The sequence below is a fragment of the Enoplosus armatus genome, chromosome 22 (genome assembly GCF_043641665.1).
Source record: "Enoplosus armatus isolate fEnoArm2 chromosome 22, fEnoArm2.hap1, whole genome shotgun sequence".
Lineage (NCBI taxonomy): Eukaryota > Metazoa > Chordata > Actinopteri > Centrarchiformes > Enoplosidae > Enoplosus > Enoplosus armatus.
Genome location: NC_092201.1, coordinates 17,498,389 through 17,522,205, shown reverse-complemented (window position 1 = coordinate 17,522,205; position 23,817 = coordinate 17,498,389). Strand labels below are relative to the sequence as shown.

General features: G+C 42.1%; 1 protein-coding gene across 1 annotated transcript in view; it reads left to right on the top strand.

Moving 5' to 3' along the window:
* Window positions 1–23,817, top strand: part of ttll12 (tubulin tyrosine ligase-like family, member 12) — a 36,710-nt gene that overhangs the window by 11,018 nt on the left and 1,875 nt on the right. Inside the window, exons 3-13 of the mRNA XM_070929125.1 lie at window positions 1,947–2,145; window positions 2,957–3,116; window positions 5,765–5,898; window positions 8,405–8,481; window positions 9,351–9,467; window positions 17,737–17,931; window positions 18,210–18,321; window positions 19,665–19,816; window positions 21,015–21,096; window positions 21,308–21,376; window positions 21,774–21,912. Coding sequence (XP_070785226.1) covers window positions 1,947–2,145; window positions 2,957–3,116; window positions 5,765–5,898; window positions 8,405–8,481; window positions 9,351–9,467; window positions 17,737–17,931; window positions 18,210–18,321; window positions 19,665–19,816; window positions 21,015–21,096; window positions 21,308–21,376; window positions 21,774–21,912 — 1,436 coding nt within the window. The remainder of the gene's footprint in view (window positions 1–1,946; window positions 2,146–2,956; window positions 3,117–5,764; window positions 5,899–8,404; window positions 8,482–9,350; window positions 9,468–17,736; window positions 17,932–18,209; window positions 18,322–19,664; window positions 19,817–21,014; window positions 21,097–21,307; window positions 21,377–21,773; window positions 21,913–23,817) is intronic.

Sequence of the window (23,817 nt, the reverse complement as noted above, 5' to 3'; positions counted from 1 at the left end):
CTGAAAGGTAAGAGGGCGGTGACTACACCACTGCCAGGTAAATACATAACATGACAAATATTATGAAATAAAGTCCTATAAAACCCAAATTTCTTAAATTATTTCACAAATCATCGTTTCATATACAGTGGGGCAAAAAAGTATTTAGTCAGCCACCAATTGTGCAAGTTCTCCCACTTAAAAAGATGAGAGAGGCCTGTAATTTTCATCATAGGTACACTTCAACTATGAGAGACAGAATGGGGGGAAAGAATCCAGGAAATCACATTGTAGTATTTTTAATGAATTAATTGGTAAATTCCTCTGTAAAATAAGTATTTGGTCACCTACAAACAAGCAAGATTTCTGGCTCTCACAGACCTGTAACTTCTTCTTTAAGAGGCTCCTCTGTCCTCCACTCGTTAACTGTATTAATGGCACCTGTTTGAACTCTTTATCAGTATAAAAGACACCTGTCCACAACCTCAAACAGTCAGACTCCAAACTCCACTATGGCCAAGACCAAAGAGCTGTCAAAGGACACCAGAAACAAAATTTTAGACCTGCACCAGGCTGGGAAGACTGAATCTGCAATAGGTAAGCAGCTTGGTGTGAAGAAATCAACTGTGGGAGCAATTATTAGAAAATGGAAGACATACAAGACCACTGATAATCTCCCTCGATCTGGGGCTCCACGCAAGATCTCACCCCGTGGGGTCAAAATGATCACGAGAACGGTGAGCAAAAATCCCAGAACCACACGGGGGGACCTAGTGAATGACCTGCAGAGAGCTGGGACCAAAGTAACAAAGGCTACCATCAGTAACACACTACGCCGCCAGGGACTCAATTCCTGCAGTGCCAGACGTGTCCCCCTGCTTAAGCCAGTACATGTCCAGGCCCGTCTGAAGTTTGCTAGAGAGCATTTGGATGATCCAGAAGAGGATTGGGAGAATGTCATATGGTCAGATGAAACCAAAATAGAACTTTTTGGTAAAAACTCAACTTCGTCGTGTTTGGAGGAGAAAGAATGCTGAGTTGCATCCAAAGAACACCATACCTACTGTGAAGCACGGGGGTGGAAACATCGTGCTTTGGGGCTGTTTTTCTGCAAAGGGACCAGGACGACTGATCCGTGTAAAGGAAAGAATGAATGGGGCCATGTATCGTGAGATCTTGAGTGAAAACCTCCTTCCATCAGCAAGGGCATTGAAGATGAAACGTGGCTGGGTCTTTCAGCATGACAATGATCCCAAACACACCGCCCGGGCAACGAAGGAGTGGCTTCGTAAGAAGCATTTCAAGGTCCTGGAGTGGCCTAGCCATCTCAACCCCATAGAAAATCTTTGGAGGGAGTTGAAAGTCCGTGTTGCCCAGCGACAGCCCCAAAACATCACTGCTCTAGAGGGGATCTGCATGGAGGAATGGGCCAAAATACCAGCAACAGTGTGTGAAAACCTTGTGAAGACTTACAGAAAACGTTTGACCTCTGTCATTGCCAACAAAGGGTATATAACAAAGTATTGAGATGAACTTTTGTTATTGACCAAATACTTATTTTCCACCATAATTTGCAAATAAATTCTTTAAAAATCAGACAATGTGATTTTCTGGATTTTTTTTTCTCATTTTGTCTCTCATAGTTGAGGTATACCTATAATGAAAATTACAGGCCTCTCTCATCTTTTAAGTGGGAGAACTTGCACAATTGGTGGCTGACTAAATACTTTTTTGCCCCACTGTATATATTTCCCACAATTTATCCATGTGAGTATTTTATAATTATTCCTTAAGTTAATATTGAACACTTTGGAGCTCTATAATTGAGTCTTACAGTCAGCCTTCATTTAAAAAAAAATGGATGGCTATATATTGATTTAAATAAATAATGCACTTTAAATTAATTGTTTTTAAAATTAGCCGTTTAACCTGAACGTCTGTCCATCTTCCTACTGTGCTGCCTGCAGTGTTTTCCTGGTGGATCACGCCTGGACATACCGCGTGGACCATGCCCGCGAGCAGCTGGAGCAGATCCCCGGCCTGCTGCCTAGAATGGCCGCCCTTATGGGGGTGGACTTCCACGGCGAGGCCCCTGACCCAGACGTGGTGGAGCTGGTGATGGAGCGCTTGTGGAAGTACAACCAGACTTATCACCTCTCCCAAGGGGTACATTAGAAAGCATGATCCTCCGTCTCATTGTTAGATCCATAAGGAAATAAACCTAAAGGGAGAAATTTATGTTTTTTGGTTTCATGATGGCGCTCCCCTAGTTTTGCATTAATTAATTAATTAATTAATTAATTAGTGACAGTCACACTGAGCCACATATGGCCACATTCTTTTAGCAGTGTGTCCTGGGCCACATTGAAGGACCGGTGTGCAGACGTACTTGGAGCTGTCCACTTGTGATCGGATCACAGGACGCATGCCCTGTAAACAGGGCCTTTGTTTCTGGTTCCCCATGGTGTAACACCAGCACTCTGGCAGCCTGCCATCTGCTGTCAATCAAACGCAGACAGGGACACGCCCCTCCAGCTGACCGAGATGAAAAGGAGCATTTTTGATATTTCCCCCAAAGACCTTTTTTTCTTTCTTTTAATGATAAAAAAAAAACTTCTAACAATACAGTTTACGAACTAAGTTCTTCAGAAAAGGTTCACTACAAAAGGGAAGACTAAATGGGATTTCAGTTGGACTTGATTTGAAGCCAAGTTAGCTTCCCCTGGCAGGCATCCCCTGCACCTCAAGACTGTTGACTTATGATCTAAGACAGCAACACGCTGCCTAGCTCTGGTTTCCATGAAGGTTAACTGCACTGTAATGTAAGTCACTTCAGACAAAAGTATCTGCTAAATTAATGAAATGGAACGAAAAAAGTGCATTTGCAGATGTAAACAACACTGTGGAAGTAGTCTCAGGCGTCGCGCTGTCCTCCTCCACTTCACTCCTTTCCTCCTATTGTGTCTCCTTTGTAAAGTCTGCAGAGGAGAAGGTTCCAGTGTGGTACGTTATGGATGAGTTTGGCTCCCAGGTGCAGCATTCTGACCAGCCCAGCTGTGGCATGGCGCCCTTCTTCTACATTCAGGACCAACTGGCCTACTCTGTGCTCTGGCCTCTGCAGGACCTGCAGGGAGGAGGTGAGAGCAGACACACATCCACACACCAGGGTTGGAAATTAGGGTGAATTTGCTCAACCTACCAGCCACAGTGGCGGATGAAATAAAAGTAGCGTTACGCAGCGATTTGTGCCATTCGCAGATTGAATCACGAGTCTGCTCGTTTCAGTGGTACACTGGAGCATATTTTCCTGGGGCTGAGCGTATTTTTGAATTGTTTGCAATGGGAGCGCTGCATATTTACACTCTGCTACAAACGCCAGCAGTGCGACCAGGCGCTGAGCATCTATTCTGTGCTGAGCTCTGCGCATTCTGCGGAGTTGAAAAACATTCAACTTTGGGTAAAAACGCTGTGCTCGTCACTGTCACTATGTACCCAGCTGTCCAATCACAGTGGAGGAGAGGCGGGACAAATACCACAAAGTACTGAACAACAGTGATGAGAAATTAATACTGCTGAGTGTCCATGTCTGTACCAGATGGCATTCCAGACTCCAGCATTCCAACATTTTTACATGACAGTATTTGTTGACAGCACAAACTATCTGCAAAATTAGGCAGCCTACTTGCAACACATACTTCCGCGGATATTCTGTGTCATAGCAACCAAAGCATCACAGCAGAAGAAAAACGCTGCGCCTCCAAAGTGCTCTGAAATGCTCCCAGCTGGGTGTTTTCACAAGAGCACCTGGCATTTTCAGCTGGGAAAAATAACTATGGTGGACACACCTCAAATACTTTTCATTATTGGGCTAAACCTAAAATTGGAAGCCATAAAAGACCACGAACCGTCCAAATGCCACGTCCAGGTAAGAAAGATAGTAGGGAAAATCAGCCTGGAGGATAGACCACCCACAGTGGCAGGTGGACAAAAAAGTACATTTTCAACAACACAGATAGTAACCAGGAAGTAAGAACTTTAAAGGATAAGTGGTGATTTTTCTTTTTAATATTGAAGAGGTTCTTAGATGTTACAACCGATACCCCCGCCCAACATGGATATTACATTGAGTGACGCTGTTCTACGACATAACCCTTAGGTTTTCGAACGGACCCCCAAAATCTACACGCAAGACCGCTTTAGCCTGCTGAGGGAGTCTAGTTACGTTTCCGGAGTATCATAACAGGGCATATGTAGTCGACTATGTGCCAACGACCGGATATTAGGAATATCTGTATGTGGTAGGTGTTTGAAGATTGGTGGTACCCCAATAAGACCCTGAAGGAAAAGATCAATACTGGGGGAGGTCCACACGGAAGGGTGGCAGACACTAATCTCTAATTTACAATTTAGAGATAAATTTAGGAAATCCCTCCCTGTGTCCCAACTATTCAGAAAACATCAAACATACCACAGCAGCAGCAAAACATCAGACAACTAAGCTGAACCTATTCACCATGTCCTTCCACGTTGAGCATCATAATATATACATAGCAGCTTCATTAGAATTCATCAATCAAAGGCAAATTATTATCTACTGTCAGCCTATGTCAAGGAGAGGAGTCTTCTTACCTGAGGTTGGCTACTTAGATGATCTCAGAGAGGAGCAACACAGAACTTTGGTTGGAATGTACCAAGTGCAACCCAGTTTTATTGGAGTTTTATCAAAAAGAGTAAATGGATACAAAATGTTCAAAAAGAAGAAAATATAACAATCAAGTAACACAGTCTCACAAACAACTAAGGCAAAGCCCAAGCAGTCAGAGGTACAGGTCTCCCCCCCCAGTTCATTGTTCTGCTATTCCTTTTATCACCTTTACCCCCTGTTCTTGGGGGTCGGGGGTCTTTTTCTAAGAAAAACATCTTTGTTCTTGATTGACAACACAATGAGATCATAAACCATGTTTTCCATGAGCTTCAACTTCCTTGCTTAGCGAGGGGCACCTATAGGCCCGAACGTTTGTGGTTTCTGGCTCCATAGGGCGTCAGGCAGGTGCAAAAACAACGGCTTGTAGCTGTACCTTCAGTTGCCAATTTAGCAGAATTTACAGACAGGGCGTCCGGTCCCATATTCGGAGAACAGGTCATCTAAAGTACATCATGACCTTAACTGCTGAACTTAGTTTGAACTGTTAAACTGAATTTGAACTGTTACTTAGAAGAGAGAGGGGGGAAAGAGGGTATGACTCGGACACAACACAGGTGGATCACTCAACAATATATAAGTAACTTCATTTATACAGCACCTGTCAAAAGCAGAACATCACAAAGTGCTTTGCAAAAGAGATAACGCAACCATCGTAACATAATACAGACTTAAGAAGAATAAAACACCATAAAATAGAAATAAATGAAAATAAAAGTCAATAGAAAGTAGAAAATTACATACAGGCATACAGGTGGGTCTGAACTGCTTCCAGTGTCCACCGAGTGTTTCGAAGTTTAGGCTCCACAACCTCAAAAACACAGTCCCCTTTAGTTTTATTCCTGGACAACCAGCAGACCCTGATCAGAGAACCTTAGAGACCAGCTGGCAGTATAGGGCTGCAGTAGACCCCGAAGTGGCTGACCATGAGCTCTATAAGTGATCGCAAGAACCTTGAATTGGATTCTGAATTTGATGGGGATCCAGTGAAGTGAAATCAAAATGGTTATTTATTTATTTTTTAATATACTAATAGTATCGAGAGATTTCCACGCAGCAAAATCATATATCTTATTTCCACAGATGAAGTAACCCGCGATTATACGTATGGAGAGACAAACCCCCTGGTGAGGCGATGCCGTCTGTTACCATGGATACCTGCCGATCTAGAACAGCTCAGCAGTGTCACCACTGAGCCCCCGGACTTGTACTACGAGGTGAGGGCTATCACAATTCATCACAACACAGCACAAATGACTGCACCTGTTTCGATTAGCATTTGCAGGTTTGATTTGGTATATAAATGGACAAAATGTAACAGGAAACAAAGAAGAAGTTGAATAAAAATTCAAGCAATGGATGGATGTGAGTCAACGGTAAGCTCTGGCTGAAAAAAGGCAAAAGCATAATTTGCAGAGAACATAGCTGTACAGGCATGCAAACTTGTCACCTTTCTGCGTTGTTGGCTAACGTTAGCTTAAGCTAGATAATCAACAACTGAGGCAACATTAGCTAGTTGTCTAATTTTACCACATTGTTACATGCGATGTCCATGATGATGGACCAGACCTGGAAATTTCTCCTATCTGTACCGTCTGAGGTGGCAAAGGTTCAACGGTCCTACATTGTTCTTCACATTTAAATGTGTGTAAACACATTGATCTATGACAGACCTGTCAGAAGAGCAGGTAAATATATACGGAGAACAGTCGCAGTAAATTGGATGTGACCCCTCAACAGAATACACCATTTCGCAAGGAATACACGTTATGTGTACAACATGTAATGCATGCATGAGCTGGCTCTTATCAAAAGCAGAAGAAAAGGGGACAAAATTGAGATGTAAGGACATTTTTCCGCCACTAATTTTTACATCAACTAGCCTATCCTCCATTCAACATGTTGGATACTATAGCAAACGATAGACCAGATCAATTAACAAAATCAGCTGGCTATTTTGCTAGCTTGCAATCACTAACTAATGTTAGTGTTAATGGTTTGTGTTTAATAATTATATGAGTGTTCTCTTTATATTGGTCAATCAGCAGTTAAATGCAACTTTTGCTTTTTTTCTTATTAGTTATACAATCCTTTTCACCCCCAGCCAGTTTGCATGTCTGGGATTTAGCCTCCACCTCTCATTCAAATCATGCAAATTTTTTTGAAAAGGCTGTAAACTGAAAAACAACTTTTCCTCAGTTCTTACTCAGATCGTGGTCAATGACTGTCCAATGTCTGAGCATTAAGAGATTTAGTTTAGCTTAGGGACATAAAAATGCTTTGTCGCGTTGGATGGACTTCTTCCTTTGCCTGAAACCATTTTCACACACACATCACATTTTGTTGGTAAATGAAAGAAATGCGTGTTAATTCACATATGTAAATTTATGCAGAGTGAATTCGTTCGGGTTTTTTTTTTAATTGTTTAACCTTTACTTAATTATTATTATTTGATAGGAAATCTCTTGAGATACATGATCTCTTTCTCCAAGAGAGGCCAATATGACAGCGTAAGATAGGTATCACAGTTATAACATAATAACACACATCACAGCACAACCTGAGAGACATAAGACGAATAAAACGTGATTAGTAAAAACGATTACATTCCTCATGAAACATTTTTTTTGATTGTCACACATGAATGCCTGATTATGAAGGCAGTATTTCCAGATGAAGTTTATCATTTGAATTATTCCAAGCCTACGGTGCAGACTGTAGTGACGCTGAAAATGATCTGGTCTGATAGCTGTTAGAAACAGGAGTTTTTTTGTTTTTTTTTTACAAATCTAAACAAGAAGCAGAGAGATACACGCTAACGGTTCTCCATCCATCCAGTTGGCACGTATGAATTACAGTGGTGAGTTCTTGTTCTAAAGTTCAAAAATAAAATGGTTTTTCTTGCTGCAAAGGAACGTATTTTGAAAATAAAAACTTAGTTTGAGTTTCAGTTTCTTTACAAGGTTATCAATGTATTCATTTCCATCAAGTTTTTAGATTGTTTTCTACCTTACAGTACAGAATGTGAATGATTTGTGTCATATTTGTTTTGTGTATAAAAGGTACATTTTATCTGGTAAAATGATGACTGGAGTGTGTGAAATGCAGTAAGTAAAATGAGTCTTCAATTGGTGAATTCTCACTTCTTACTCGGAACTGTTCCCCTGTCAGGGTTGACCAAACCATACACTCGAGGAAAGGTTACGGGGTCACCAAAAGTTTTCAAGATTATTACAGATTATATTGATATTTTTAAAGATATTATTCTTAATAACCTGACCCCTGATTTTAGCCATATATCCCTGACCTTTTTTGTTTCCACATATGAAAATGTATTTTGTTGGTCACGTACATATTCTTCCTGTCTATCCTGTCCTTGCACTGTTCTTCATAAAAGGTCATAGTGATGATGCTGTGATGTGTCTTGTCTGAAATGTAGCAGTATAGATCCTTTCAGCGCTCCCTTTACCCTTTGACTTCCTGTGCTTGACTAAGTCAAGCACAGAAATGATTAATCATCCACATCCCTTTCAAACAAATCATACCATATTGAGTTCAATACCTTCTAGAAACGAGTGCACCCCTATACCTCATATTTTCTACCCACACATGGATCATTTTATATTTTGGTGGGAAAAGGACACGAGTAGAACGAAACACGATTCCCTCACTGGTAAAACACACTGTTAGGTCTTCAATGTCCTTTTGTATCTGTTTCTCCAGACCATTCTACAGGAGAACAAGGAGCAGCTTCCTGTGGAAATCCAACCCCACACTGTGCCCAAGGACAAAATCCTCAAGTAAGTAAGTAAGTAAGTAGGCATGGTACACAAGACAAAGGTTAGTTTGCAGTGTGCACACCGATGGGAAGCTGTTCTCTTTATACCTTTGCTTGGTCCTACCCCTCTGGTCCAAGGTTGCTTCTTTCAGTTAGCATCTTGCATACCTTTTGTTCTCAAGACAAAGATCTCATAAGCCAAAGGTTAGTATCCACTGTAGATTCAATTACATGGTACAGGATTCAGCATGTATGGGAAACGCTGACTTCCTCTAGCATCACCAGCAGGTTGACATTTGTGGTTTTATATGTCTCAACAACCATTCGATGGATTGCCATGAAACTTTGCGCCAACTTTCAAGGATGAATCCGTCTGACTTTGGTCTTAACTTTTTATGTAGCGCCACAAAAGTTTAGTTTATGACCAAATACCAAATGTACTTTGTGTTTAGCGCTAATTAGCAAATGTTAGCATAATAACAACATAATAAACAAAGACCAAAACCAGACTTAATGACTATAAAAATATAGTTAGAAAAATATTGAAGTAATTGAAAGTTATTGACATACTTCTAATAGCTAATGACAAGATCACTGGTAAAGATCACAGTTAACACCAATTTTGAATTTCTTGTTCCTTTAGCAATGTACTTTTGCAATAAGTTCAATAAAGTGTTAATCAAAAGGCATCTCTCAGTTTTACAGCCCAGGTTGACTCAGTCGCTGCTTCCTTCATACTTTCATAAGCTGCCTTCCTGCACTCTTGTTTTTTTTTTTCATTCATGCATTTGTGTATTTTCTTTTAACCCACTACGTTATGTGTAAAAGTTGTTGTGTACTTATTTCATAGCGTTTTCCACATCTTTTCACCGTTCTGTGCTTTGCTTTCAGGGTTTACTCCGAAATGTCGCAAGTAACGAATAACCTGACACACCCACGGTTCCAGATGACTGAGGAAGAGGACGAGGCTGATATCATGTGGAGCTATAATCACATCAAAGACTACAGGTCAGCAACAAAGCCACACCCACACAACATACATTCACACACTCCTGGTGGCTCATCGGAGCTCTTTCATCAGTCAGACAAAATACAAGACATATTGTGGGAATTTAGCTTCAGTTATCCTTATTATTATTATTATTATTATTTAATTATTGGTAAATATGAAGCAGAATTATCATAGATAATCCAATTTAACTGTTCATCCACACAGCCAGGCTATGTCGGAAAACATTCCCTTGTCCACTCGTTTGCTATTCCCTACATAATAAACACACAGGCTTGGTTGTAATTGATATTCAGGACACTATGAATCATCATGTTGCATCATCACTGACAGGTACAGTGTTGTCAGTGTCTGTAATTTACACATCTATCAGCAAGAAAATAGTGTGCATGCCAGGGACACCACTTTTTTCGTTCCAATGAGGGATTCTTTTTTACGGCACTATATAGTGACACTCAGATTTCAGATGCTCAAAAAATGACGGGCAGTAAATCCAGTGCACTAGGTAGCATTTTGTTTTGTTTAAAAACGATATGTACTGTTTCACAGCGAATTGTCGGAAGTCAAAAGTCCAGGTCAGTCCCAGAGTATGAGTCTGGACCTCTTTACCAACACTTAGTCTTCAGCACGGTTGTATAGCTAGTGGAGTCTTAATAGGTTCAAAAGAATTCACTGGAGATAATCAGAGTTCAATGCAATAGAGTTTATTCTTTAACAAGAGATAAACAGCTGGCTCCCTGCCTACCTTTTCCTAAAAAATTATCCTATCATCATTTTGTAAATAATGGTGTCATATTCTCTGAACTTGATATGGTGAAGCCCCCTGCTGGACAAAGTCCAGACTTGATTCCTGATACCAATGTCTCCAGAATCTTTGGGGTGTTTCCACTTGCTGGGAATTTTCCAGACATGCTTCAGCCACCATTTTTTTGGGAGGGGTTTCAGACTACACTTTTTCAAGACCTTTTTTGGTTTAGTGACTGAAAGGGAGATTCTTTTATCTTGGATCCGATGAAGTTGAAATCAATCATTAGGCTCAGTTCCACCTTTCCCATGTTGAGGAGTTCTATAATTCAGGGATTCTTTCAAAGAGTCTAAGATAGTCCCTGGTATTCCCAGGCTTTCCCAGTTCACCTGATTACGAGGAATATCTGTAGATGTTGTGTGGCCTTGGACAGAGGCACAGGAGAAGAAGAGGTTTATGGTCAAAAGAAGTCCAGTTTTATAATTTTAGAACAGGGGTATTCAACTAAAATTCGAAGGGGTCCAGTTAGAGAAAATTTCCTCAAGCAAAGGTCCAGAACATCGTAATGTCTAACTTTCGTTGTGATTAAGTGTGATATATATTGAAGTAGGACCCGTATAGGACGGCATCTGGGTCCGGACTCGGACCGCGGTCCGCCTGTTAGTGACCTATGTTTTAGAAGAAAGAAATAATTATTACAAGAGGGTCAAGTCAGATATTGGAATTCACAATAATTTTTCTTGTTGTACAATATCTGGGGTGAAAAATGAAAAGAGTTTGTTTTTTTGGTTTTGTTTTTTTTTTATCTCGGTTGTTCCTAATCTCTGAGTTGCTGATAGTTCTCAGGCTATTTTCTTTTTTTTCCGTTTAAGAGATAGCATGTGCCAGCAGAAAGCTCCTGCAGGCTTGTAAGCCTTCAGCATGTATTGTATCTGTATTTATGCTACCAGTCCGGATATACATCTGTTCTAACGTTGCCTTGTTAGTCATAACTTCTATAGCTTCCTGACCACAGTGGAAAGTCCCTGCTCACCTCAAACTTCCTGCCTCCTGTAGTCAGTAACTTATTACCTTATATGGATACAACATGATATTTTTCATTTCCTAAGCTTGCAAGCATAACACAACATTAAACACATTAACATTAATCAGAGCATCTTTCACTCAATTTCAGTCCATTTACTCAACACCCTCTTTTGAAAGTGCAAGATTAATGTCCATCATGAGAGAGTCTTTTACAAGTATCCCTCTTTAGTCATAGATGCTGAAGAGGTTCTTAGATGTTATAACCGATACCCCCACCCAACACGGATATTACATTGAGTGACGGCAGTTCTACGACCTAACACGTTTTCGAACGGACTCCCAAAATCTACACACAAGACCGTCTCGGCCTGCTTAGGGAGTCTAGTTACGTTCCCGGAATACCACGTCTTTAGGGCCTATATAGTCGACTCTGTGCCGACGACCGGATATTAGCAGGGATATCGGTGTGCGGTAGGTGTTTGGAGATTGTTGGTACTCCAGTATGACCCTGAAGGAAAAGATCAATACTGGAGGAGGTCCACTCTGACGGTTTGAGGACACTCACCTGGTTTTACACTGGGCCGCCTCAAAGTCCCTAATCCCTAATTTATAATTTAGAGATAAATTTAAGAAATCTCACTCTGTGTCCCAAATATTCAGAGAACTTTAACCTTAACACCAAACATAACACAACAGCAGCAAAACATCAGACAACTGATCTGAACCTATTCAACACGTCCTTCCATGTTGTACATCATAATATATACATTACAGCTTTCATTAAAATTCACCAATCAAAGTCAAATTATTATCTACTGTCGGCATATCTCAAGGAGAGTAGTCTTCTTACCTGAGGGTGGCTACTTAGATGATCTCAGAGAGGAGCAACAAAGGATTTTGGTTGGAATGTACAAAATATAACCCAGTTTTATTGGAGTTTTATCAAAAGAGTAAATGAATACGTCTTAGTAGTTGCATAAAGGCATAGAGTCTGGCCCCGTATTGGGGAAACAGGTCAAGTACATCTTGTTGAGAAGATACTTGAACTTGACCTGAACTGTTAAACTTAATTTGAACTGTTACTTTGAGGGGGGGGGGGGGGGGGGGGGGTATGACTCGGACACAACACATGTGGATTGCTCAACAATGCCACCATGAGTTCCTAAGCCAAGATTATGCTTGTAGGTGTAAACCACAACCCTGAGCTTTCGTTGTTGGGTCGGTGGTCTCATTGCCACCAAGGTAGAGTCAGCCAGCCACTCCCCCACCAGATCCAGATATAAGGGTTCAACTTCAGGGGCCCCAAGTAGGTGATGATCCCTGATCTGCACCAAGTGATTCTTTTCCAATTTCTGGGTCTTTCAACCTCGAAGTTCTGCATGCCTCGATTGTCCTCATGGGCCATTGCAGACAATGTCACTGATGGCCCACCAGTTGTGGCTGGGGAGTATGCGGCTGGTCACTCTGGGGTAGTGGCTCCTTAGCAGGAGGGTTCACCACAGCGGCGTAGCTCGTTGGAATTGGCCCTAGGGGTTCACATGGGTCCCCGGGCATGGGCATTGGAGGATGTATAACAAAATCCACCTCCATTTCTCTACAGAAGGCCTTGAAGTCAAAGGGTTTAGCAATTTCTCCTGCAATGGAGGGTGCAGTGGTGTCCATGGACTCATTGGGTTGCTGGGGGGTTGTTACTGCTTGATCAGCCTTCAGCTGCAGCCTCTCTTTTTCACTCAGCCTTTTTCTTTTTCCTTGACCTCTTCCCTGGGGGGATTGGCACAAGGCATGGAGTTTGGGCCCTTTGGCTCCTCCTGGATTTGTACCCCGGAAACTCTCTCCCAATAGCCCCTGTTGATCGTTGGTATCCTGTTTTTGCAAAACAGAAATCTGTTAACAGCATCTCTTCCTCTTACATATACCCTTGCATTTTCAGTGTTCCCAAACACCATATTATCTGGTCTGGTAGCAAGAGTGCTAAATTCATTTTCAGTCTGCCATATTTCCTGATATTTATCAGAATGCTCCAGACATGACACTTTGACATAGGATATCTCAGTGTTGTCCCCAAGGAAGCAGTAATCCTTCCCCAGATTGATTGGAAGGGGGCTTCTGGTTGCCATATAAATGCAATACCTAGTATTAGGGTTGCTCCGTATACTTTACAAGCTGTGATTAAGTGATATTTTTTTGGTCCGTTTTTTACCAGTTAGAGACTCTTGCTTCTTTCAGCTAGTGGGTCCTTGTGGTTTGACACTGCAAATAATTCTTCTTTACTCGTGCCCCACATTGGGCAGAATGTTGAGAAGGTGAATTGTGGTGGCTCAGCGCACACGACCAATTCTACCTCCTCTTAGATATTGAATCTCTTGTCAATAGTTTCAGCCCTTTCACAGAGAAAAGGCTCAGGAAGTCATTCATAGTGCTGCATTTAGCTGTGTTGGCTAAAATGATTGTCTTCATGCATTGTTTTGTTGTCCAATAAGCCAAACTCATGAATATAATGAACTCAAATGGGAATTCCTGGCCCACACCAGTGCAGCCCGTTTTTTAAAGGTGCAGTGCCATTTTCTGTCCGACAGGCCCACTAACCTTACAGTAGACCTGTATTTTAAACTCTGGGATGAATCTAAGAGTACATCCAACGCATCCTTTTCTGGGAGTTGGTCAGCTGGGCTTGCTGTCCATTCGTTATCAAATGTTGGATGTGATGTGCATTTTTGTAGTTAGCCAAGAGGACGAAGAAGAAGAGATTTAGCCATTTTTATTCAATTCAATTCAGTTTTATTTATATAGCGCCAAATCACAACAAAAGTCATCTCATGACACTTTACAAATAGAGCCGGTCTAGACCAACTCTTTATGATGTTATTACAGAGACCCAACAGTTCCCACTTTGGCGACAGTGGCAAGGAAAAACTTCCTTTTAAGAGGCAGAAACCTCGAGCAGAACCAGACTCTAGGTGGGCAGTCATCTGCTTTGACCGGTTGGGTTTGAGAGAGAGAGAGAGAGAGAGACATAGAGAGGGAGGGAGAAAGAGAGAGGGGGAGAGACAGACAGACAGACAGACAGACAGAAAGAGACAGAGAGATAGACGTAGAGACACAGATAGACAGACCAACAGACAGACAGACAGACGGGCAGAGATGTATGGCAGCACTAGCAGTAGAAACAGCAGCTATAATTATAATAATACTGGAAATATGACTGATAATAGTAGTTACAGCTGTATTAATAGCTGAGATTAATAATAGCAATAACAGTTTTAATAGTAACAGAACTACGACTAAACATAATAACTGTAGTGATGAGAGTCAGGCAGGCCCATGGCAGCAGCACCCAGACGTACCAGGACCACGATCCACAGGAACCTGCGAGACGAGAAAGCACAAGGAAACTCCGGGGAAGATATGAAGTTAGTAACATGCATTGGACTGTGATGAATGTGCAAAGATGAAGAGGGAGAGGAGGAAAGCTCAGTGCATCATGGGAAGTCCCCCAGCAGTCTAGGCCTATAGCAGCATAATTAGGGGCTGGTCCAGGCAGGCCTGAGCCAGCCCCAACTATAAGCGTTATCAAAAAGCAAAGTTTTAAGCCTACTCTTAAAAGTAGAGAGTGTGTCTGCCTCCCGGACCCAAACTGGGAGCCGATTCCACAGGAGAGGAGCTTGACAGCTGAAGGCTGTGGCTCCTGTTCTGCTTTTGGAGACTCTAGGAACCACAAGCAACCCTGCATTCTGGGAGCGCAGTGCTCTAGTAGGGTAATAGGGTAATATGAGCTCTTTAAGATATGATGGTGCCTGACCAGTAAGAGCTTTGTAAGTCAGGAGAAGGATTTTAAACTCTATTCTAGATTTTATAGGGAGCCAGTGCAGAAAAGCTAACACGGGAGAAATATGATCTCTTTTCCTGGTTCCTGTCAGTACACGTGCTGCAGCATTCTGGATCAGCTGGAAAGTCCTCAGGGACTTATTGGGACAGCCTGATAATAAGGAATTGCAATAATCCAGCCTAGACGTGACAAATGCATGGACTAATTTTTCTGCATCTGTTTGAGACAGGATCTTCCTGATTTTTGCAATGTTACAGAGGTGAAAGAAGGCAGTCCTTGAAGTTTGTTTTACGTGGGAGTTAAAGGACATGTTCTGATCAAAGACAACTCCGAGATTCCTCACGGTGGCGCTGGAGGCCAGGGCAATGCCATCTAGGGTAACAATATCCTTAGATACTGTGTTTCTGAGGTGTTCAGGGCCAAGAACAATAACCTCTGTCTTGTCCGAGTTCAACATCAGATAATTACAGGTCATCCAGGTCTTTATGTCCTTAAGGCATGCTTGGAGCTTGACTAACTGATGAGGTTCTTCTGGCTTGATCGATAAATATAGCTGGGTATCATCCGCATAGCAATGAAAATGTATGGAGTGTTTTCTAATGATATCTCCTAAAGGAAGCATATATAAGGTGAATAGTATTGGTCCAAGCACAGAACCTTGTGGAACTCCATGACTGACTTTGGCGTACATGGAGGATTCATCGTTAACATGTACAAACTGAGATCAATCTGATAAATACGACTTAAACCAGCTTAGTGCGGTTCCTTTGATGCCAATTAAATGTTCCAGACTCTGTAATAGGATATGATGGCCAATGGTGTCGAATGCAGCACTAAGATCTAACAAAACAAGTATAGAGACAAGTCCTTTGTCTGATGCAGTTAAAAGGTCATTTGTAACTTTCACCAGTGCTGTCTCTGTGCTATGATGAGCTCTGAAACCTGACTGAAAGTCCTCAAGCAACTTACTGTCATGTAGAAAATCACACAGCTGGTTGGCGACTGCTTTCTCAAGAATCTTGGAGAGAAAGGGAAGGTTAGATATAGGTCTATAGTTGGCTAAAACCTCTGGATCAAGAGTGGGCTTTTTAAGAAGAGGTTTAATTACAGCTACTTTAAAGGACTGTGGTACGTAGCCTGTTAATAAAGACAGATTGATCATGTCTAGTAAAGAAGTGCTGACTAAAGGTAAAACCTCTTTAAGTAGCCAGGTTGGGATGGGGTCTCAGAGACATTAAACGTGATTCCTCCACTTTGGTGGAGCGCCATTTCCTTTCAAGTTTCTGCACTGATTGCTTTAATTTGCGGGTTTGGGTGTTATACCATGGAGCTGACTTTCTTTGTTTTGTTATCTTCTTTTTAAGAGGGGCAATAGAGTCAAGTGTCAGTCGCATTGAGCCTGCAGCACTGTCAACAAGATTGTCCATTTGAGAGGGATGAAGGTTAGCATAGGAGTCGTCAGTTATATTGAGACATGGCATTGAATTTAATGCCGATGGAGTCCTTAAATTTAGCTACAGCACTATCAGATAGATATCTGGTGTAGGCTTTTTTGCCTAATGGCGTGTAGTCCAGTAATAGGAATTCAAAAGTTATTAAATAATGGTCCGATAACAAAGGATTCTGTGGAAAGACAATTAGATGTTCAATTTCAAGTCCATATGTCAGAACCAGGTCGAGGGTGTGATTAAAACAGTGAGTGGGTTTCTGTACCCTCTGACAGAAGCCAATCGAATCCAATAAAGAGATAAATGCAGTACCAAAAATTAAAAAATAATTAAAATCCCCTACGATAATGACTTTGTCTGTTTTAAGGACTAAACCTGATAAAAACTCGAATAAGACTGGCTTCAGTGTTTTCCAGGTTAGGAGTGAGAGACTCAGAATGAGGCTTTCAAATGAGTTATAATCCAGTTTAGGTCTAGAGTTCATCAACAGGCTTGAGTCAAAAATGGCTGCAACTCCACCTCCTCGGCTGGTGCCTCGAGGGATGTGAGTATTAGTATGACTGGGCGGAGTGGATTCATTCAGGCTGACATACTCTTCATGACACAGCCAGGTTTCTGTCAGACACAGTAGATCAATATGATTATCTGATATTAACTCGTTTACTAATACAGCTTTAGATGACAGAGATCTGATGTTTAACAGTCCACACTTAATTTTCCTATTGTTTTGGCCTATAGCAGTAGTGGTCTTAATTTTTATTAAGTTTTTATTTATGACTCCTCCTGTTTACTTTTGATTGAATTAATTTAAGTGGTCGGGGGGCAGACACAGTCATTATGGGGTTTTGGGTGGGTAACTGTTCTAATGGAAGCGCAGAGAAGCGTGTAGGACTGCGACTCTGCCTCCTGGTCTGGACTCTGGGTTGTCACAGTTTTGGTTCACTAATAAAGTCGGTCAGATTTCTAGATATGAGAGCCGCTCCATCCAAAGTGGGATGAATGCCGGCTCTCCTCATCAGACCATGTTGTTCCGCTGTTTCACAGTGGACAGAGGTCTCTCTAAAAACAACATGGAAAGGCTAATGTTGACTCAAAAGTCTGACTCAGTTCCATGCCAAGTCCACACCCCTGTAAAGGAGACCACAACTTTTTTTGATACAATCAATTGTCGTTACCTTTTCTTAAGCTCCAAATGGACTCATAAGAAACAACTTCTCTGACAGGAAGCTGAGTGAGGAGCGACCTTACGTGATGCTTAACCAGTTTCCCTGCGAGAGCATCGTCACCGTAAAGGACTGCTTGGCTGCCGTGGCCCGCAGAGTGAAAGGCGGGCCAACACCTGACTGGCTACCAGAGACCTTCAACCTCCAGACAGAGCTGCCACAGTTCATCAAGCATTATCAGCTGAGACAACAAAGGTTGGAATCTCGTGTTTTCTTTAGTATTTTTTTTAGTAATCACTATCACATCAATATACTATTCAAGATACTGAATAGTACTCCATATAAGCAAAAACAGCTTTTGCAGCAACTATTAGATGGTCTGATCAACACAAACTTTATGAGTTTATGAGGGACCTCTCGCAGATGAAGTTAAATTCTTTCCTACTTGAAGATGATATGCCTCAGACTCAGAACTGTCCCTGGAGTTCGACGTTAGACTGGCTTCATAAAAGATGTATTGACATGTGTTTCAGGGGAGAGGACAACCACTGGATCTGTAAGCCCTGGAACTTGGCCCGTGGACTGGACACACACATCACTAACAACCTGGACTACATAATTAGACAAAGAGAAAGTACGCCAAAGGTACCAACATAACAAAGAGACTAACTAAGACCTAAGACCATGTACATATTAAACTGATGGATACCTAACTGCATTTTATGATACATGTAGGAAAAATGTAACTGAATAAATACTTGTGTATGTATTTATTTATCTTTTTTATATAGCCCTATATCACAAATCACAATTTGCCTCCAGGGGTTTTACAATCCGTACAGCATAGAACACCCTCTGTCCTTAGACCCTTGTTTTGAATATGGAAAAACTCCCCCCAAAACATATTTTTAACAGGGAAAAAAATGGAAGAAAGCTCAGGAAGAGCAACAGAGCAGGGATCCCTCTCCCAGGACGGACAGACAGGAAATGGATGTCATTTGTACAGGATAGATTCACAATAGAAAACATAGTATGTACAGTTATGATGACAAAATGTAGATAATAAAACATAATCGAGGAGGATGGATCTAGGAAAACAATTGACTATAAGTACTCATGTTAATAGATTCATTGAGACTGACCCATTGGAAGTAAAGTGGTAACAGGTATGAGGCCTGAAGTAGGATAAGTACTAATTGAAAGTTAAAGCAAAAAGATTCTTTTTTTTTTAGATTAGTAAATTAAATTTTGCATTACAAAGTCAGTTTCTTTGTTCTTGTATGAGTTCTTGATGAACTGAGTCTACGTCTGCCCATGTCCTGGAATGTGGGAGTATTAGCAGTTAAATTGGCAAATTGTCACTTGACTTCCATTGGCGTCCAACTCTTGAGGTCTGTTTTATGACCAAGATATCGTCTAAGACAGGGTGTTTGGGGAACGTTCATCTTTGAGTCCCAACAGATCTTGTTTTCCTGACCCAGAGAGGCCAGGTGGACAACACTGCAGGGAAGGTTCATTCCTTCTCAATGAAAGATGTAGAATCATTCATCATCACCATCCTTATCACGCTACACCTCCAACATTATTTCCTTATTCAAACCCTTCCTCCATACTTCTAATTTTACATCTGAGAGCACTAGGGAACCGTAAATGAAAGGAAAGGGGTGCGCTGGATTTATAATGCAAGACAAAACGAGAGCATCATTGCAAAACAGAAGCGGCGCGATAATTGTTTGATCTCGATTATCTTGTTTTCATAATCGTTGGAAGCCAAAATCATAATTGAAATTAGAATTTGATAAATTGCCCAGCCTTATTGCAGATTCAGTGGAACTTGACCTCTCGTGTCACTGGGGGTGTGTGTCATAGTTTGTTTACATATCCAGCAAGCATTTCAGTACTGACTCAGACACAGATGTTTAATTATTTTATTTTATTATTTTATCTAACTTAGTGTCCATGCCTGTGTTTGTGTCTTTATTTTCCAGGTGGTGTGTAAGTACCTTGAAGATCCAGTGCTGTTCAGCAGAGAGGAGGTTGGAATGGTGAAGTTTGACATTCGCTACATGCTAATGTTGCGCTCTGTGCAGCCTCTGCGTCTCTATGCCTACAACGTCTTCTGGTTGCGCTTTGCTAATAGGTACTACATGCATACACATACATTAACAGGGATGGGTTGTGATAGACGGTGTCATTTTGGATCCGGCTCCAACTTGTTAAAATACCCGAATTTGTTAAACTTAGCAGCCAACGAATCCCTTATTGAATCACAAAGCACATTTTTAGCCATAACTCAAGAATTGATGACCATGTTTCTCATAGGTTTTATTGCCATAATTTAAGAATGAATTGGGCAATTCCAAATTTCACATTTCAAGTTGACTGGGACAACACAATGAGTAAACAATAACTTGCACGGTACGGGCTTTCCTCCATCTCGTCCGTCATGTGTTTTTACCTGCGCAGTAGACCTGGGAGTGATCAACATGCCGCTCGAAGGATACAGAATGGCCAAGAAATCTGACATGCGCTTGCCAGCCGCTTACAGTGGTTGTGTTCACTGTTGCTAGTTGACACGTAAAACAACATCCAGTGTGTTTTTGAGTTGCTTTAACACTAAATGTTGAGGGGAAAACATTTGCTTTCTTTTAGCTTTTGGAGGCATTTGTTGATTAGTTATTACAAATATTAGGGAGAACAAATTTCCATTTTGATATATGGGGGGGGGGTGGGCGGGCGTTACCCCCTCATTCCCCATTGCGATTATGCGCTTGTGGACGAGTGCTCGGCCTCAGCTTCAGTCTACACCCGGTTTTACACTATTCTATGAACCCCCAGTGAAGAGCAAATGCAGCAATAGGAAAGAATTCAGTCAGGATGGGGTTAACGAGTGTCACAGAACAGTGACAAAATATGTGGTGGCCCTACACCCTTTCAGCCCGTTAATCGTTGTTATTATCACGCTGTGAATTCAATCCTCTGGGAGCCATAGATATCTGGACCAAATTTCACAGAAATCCATCCAAGAAGGTAGCGAAGTATTTCAATCTGGCCCAAAGTGGGTATCAATAGGCTGTTGGTCCATTTGTAGTGGAAATGATAGACCCATGCTGCTAGTGTGGCGATAAACGATACGATTTGTCAAGAAAACTCTCAAATGTAAGAGTTTACTCATGACTTGACATGCCTTCATTTTGTTTTTGATGTCATCGTCAAACGCAGCATGATATTGGTTTCATTAACTATTTTATTGGTAGTGTAGTGGTAGTTTTAAAGCATTTCTCTTGACGTAGAGAGTGAACTCGTGCCTGGACTTGAGTTTTGTTTCTTCTATCTAGACCTTTCTCCTTGGACCATTTTGATGATTACCAGAAGCACTTCACCGTCATGAACTATGCAGACGGCGTGGAGCTTAAGCAGGTATTTTTTTATTGTTGTTTTGCCTGTTACCTTAGCACGGCCTATTTGTGAAATCAATCTGTTGTCACAAGAACATGTTCTGGTCACTATGGTCTACGACATAAGTACGACATGAATACCTAATGCAAGCTTGGATCAGTAGTCATGAAGGTTCTGTTGTTAACTGTTAAAAGTCTTGTAATGAGTTGAATCTCTATCTCTCTACCTCTAGGTGCACTTTGATGAGTTCATTCCCATGTTTGAGAAGCAGTACCCACTGTATCCGTGGAAGGAGGTGGAGGTAAGTGTACACTTTTAGCCCTTTTCAACCAGGGGAACTTTCGAGGAACTTCTTGAGTGAAGGAATTTAACCTACAGTTCAGTCCAATTTTCGTTCCTGGCCTGTCAGTGGAGCTCATTTTTTTCATCCCAACATCTTATTGGACCTGAAGGGCCAATAAGATGTTGGGATGAAATTTCTGAATCTATAAAGCACTGACACCTCCTGATTAAGCATTCTGTGTCAGGATGAGCAATTCTGGTGTAAGTCAATCAGTAAGCCTCAACCACAGGTTACGTTGTCTCTAAGGGCTTATTTCTGTTTTTTCCTTGTGTTATTCAGGTCCTTATCTTTGTCATGTCCTTTTTCTCTTTCTCTTCATTTTGCTTCCCTTCCTTCCTTTCCCTACCCCTCATAGGCAGAGTTGTTTAAAGAGTTCAAGGAACTCTTCCAGGCAGCCTCGTCTCGACCAGCTCCGTATGGTATTTGTCCCTACCCATCGTCCCGGGCGATCTATGCCGTCGACCTCATGCTGAAGTGGAGTACAGGGGAAAATGGTGAGCATTCATTCTTCGCCAAGGTAGAGAAATATCTACTAACATTATGCTTTGAGCCTCAGGGGATTGGAGCATCAGCCCAAACTGTTTCAAGGGTCATAACTCTACTTTCGATCTCTCAGGTGTTCATACTAAAAAGACTTATAAAAGGCCAACAAAAGCAGGTGTCCAACATGGCATTTCCAATGACAAGCGGCTATTACCTTAAAAGAGAGGCCAGGGTCTAGGGTCAGGGTCAGGGTTAGGTTAACAAGTCCCTCGAACGCCTTACTAATTCCGTAATTAATTAGCCCGTAGGTAGATTTCACAGTAATATTCTCAAACTTTAACACCTTGAGCCCATTTTCCTTGTTTTCCATGTCTTCTCTTAGGCATTTGAGCTTCTGTTAGTTCTCCATGTAAGGTGCGTCTTTGTAGATACCTATAAAAGTCCTGCTTTTCCAGAGCATATCAAATAAATCCATATCTGATATTAAGGTTTTCACAAGTAAGAAAAGAACTGTGTGTGATGAAACATGTAACCTGACAGTTATTAAACTCTTAAAAAACATGGCCTAGAAAGACAGAAAACATGAGGAAGTAGAGAGAAGAGAAGCGGGCATGAACAGTAGGCAGTTGGTAAAACCAAAAAAATAGGACCACTGAGGATCACACAAAGGGGGGGGCCAAGGACTGAACATCACACACAGCAGGGGGAGCCAATTACTGAACATCACGCACAGCAAGGGAGGCCGACCACTGACGATAACATCAGGAAAGGCCTTAACGGTGCTTAAGAATAAATAGTGAGGTAGTATATGAACAGGTGAAGTAGATCCAGATTTCCAGTCTCTTCCTGAGTGTCTGACACTCAGAGGGAGGAGTTAAACAGTTTGATGGCCGCAGGCAGGAATGATTTCCTGTGTTGCTCTGTTGTACATTTGGGAGGAATGAGTCTCCCACTGAAGGTGCTCTTGTGTCCGACCAGTACGTCATGGAGAGGATGTGAAACACTGTCCAAGATGCCCTGCAGCTTAGACAGCATCCTCCTCTCTGACACCACCGTCAGAGAGTCCAGCTCCACCCCCACAACGTCACTGGCCTTGCGGATCAGTTTGTTTAGTCTGTTGGAGTCCGCCACCCTCAGCCTGCTGCCCCAGTATGCAACAGCATAGAGGATAGCACTGGCCACCACAGACTCATAAAACATCCTCAGCATAGTCCGGCAGATGTTGAAGGACCTCAGCCGCCTCAGAAAATAGAGACGGCTCTGGCCCTTCTTGTAGAGGGCATTAGTGTTCTTTACCCAGTCCAGTTTATTGTCAATGTGAATTCCCAGGTACTTGTAATCCTCTACAATGTCCACACTGACCCCCTGGATGGAAACAGGGGTCATTGGCGCCTTGGTCCTCCTCAGATCAACAGTCAGTTCCTTTGTCTTTGTCACGTTGAGCTGCAGGTGGTTCTGCTCGCACCATGCGACAAAGTTGTCCACAGCAACCCTGTACTCCTCCTCATCACCCTTGCTGATACATCCAACTATTGCTGAGACGTCAGAAAACTTCTGAAGATGGCAGGTCTCAGTGCAGTAGCTGAAGTCCGTGGTGTAGATGGTGAAGAGGAAGGGAGAGAGGACAGTCCCCTGCGGGGCCCCGGTGTTGCTGACCACTCTTTCTGACACACAGTGTTGTAAGCGCACATACTGTGGTCTGCCAGTCAGGTAGTTGACAATCCAGGACACGAGTGGGGCATCCACCTGCATCTCCGCCAGCTTCTCACCCAGTAGAGCCGGACGGATGGTGTTGAACGCACTGGAAAAACTGGTAGGCGAACTGAAGGGGGTCCAAGTGTGGCTTGACCAAGGGCCGGAGCTGCTCCAGGACGAGTCTCTCCAGGGTCTTCATGATGTGGGAGGTCAGTGCCACG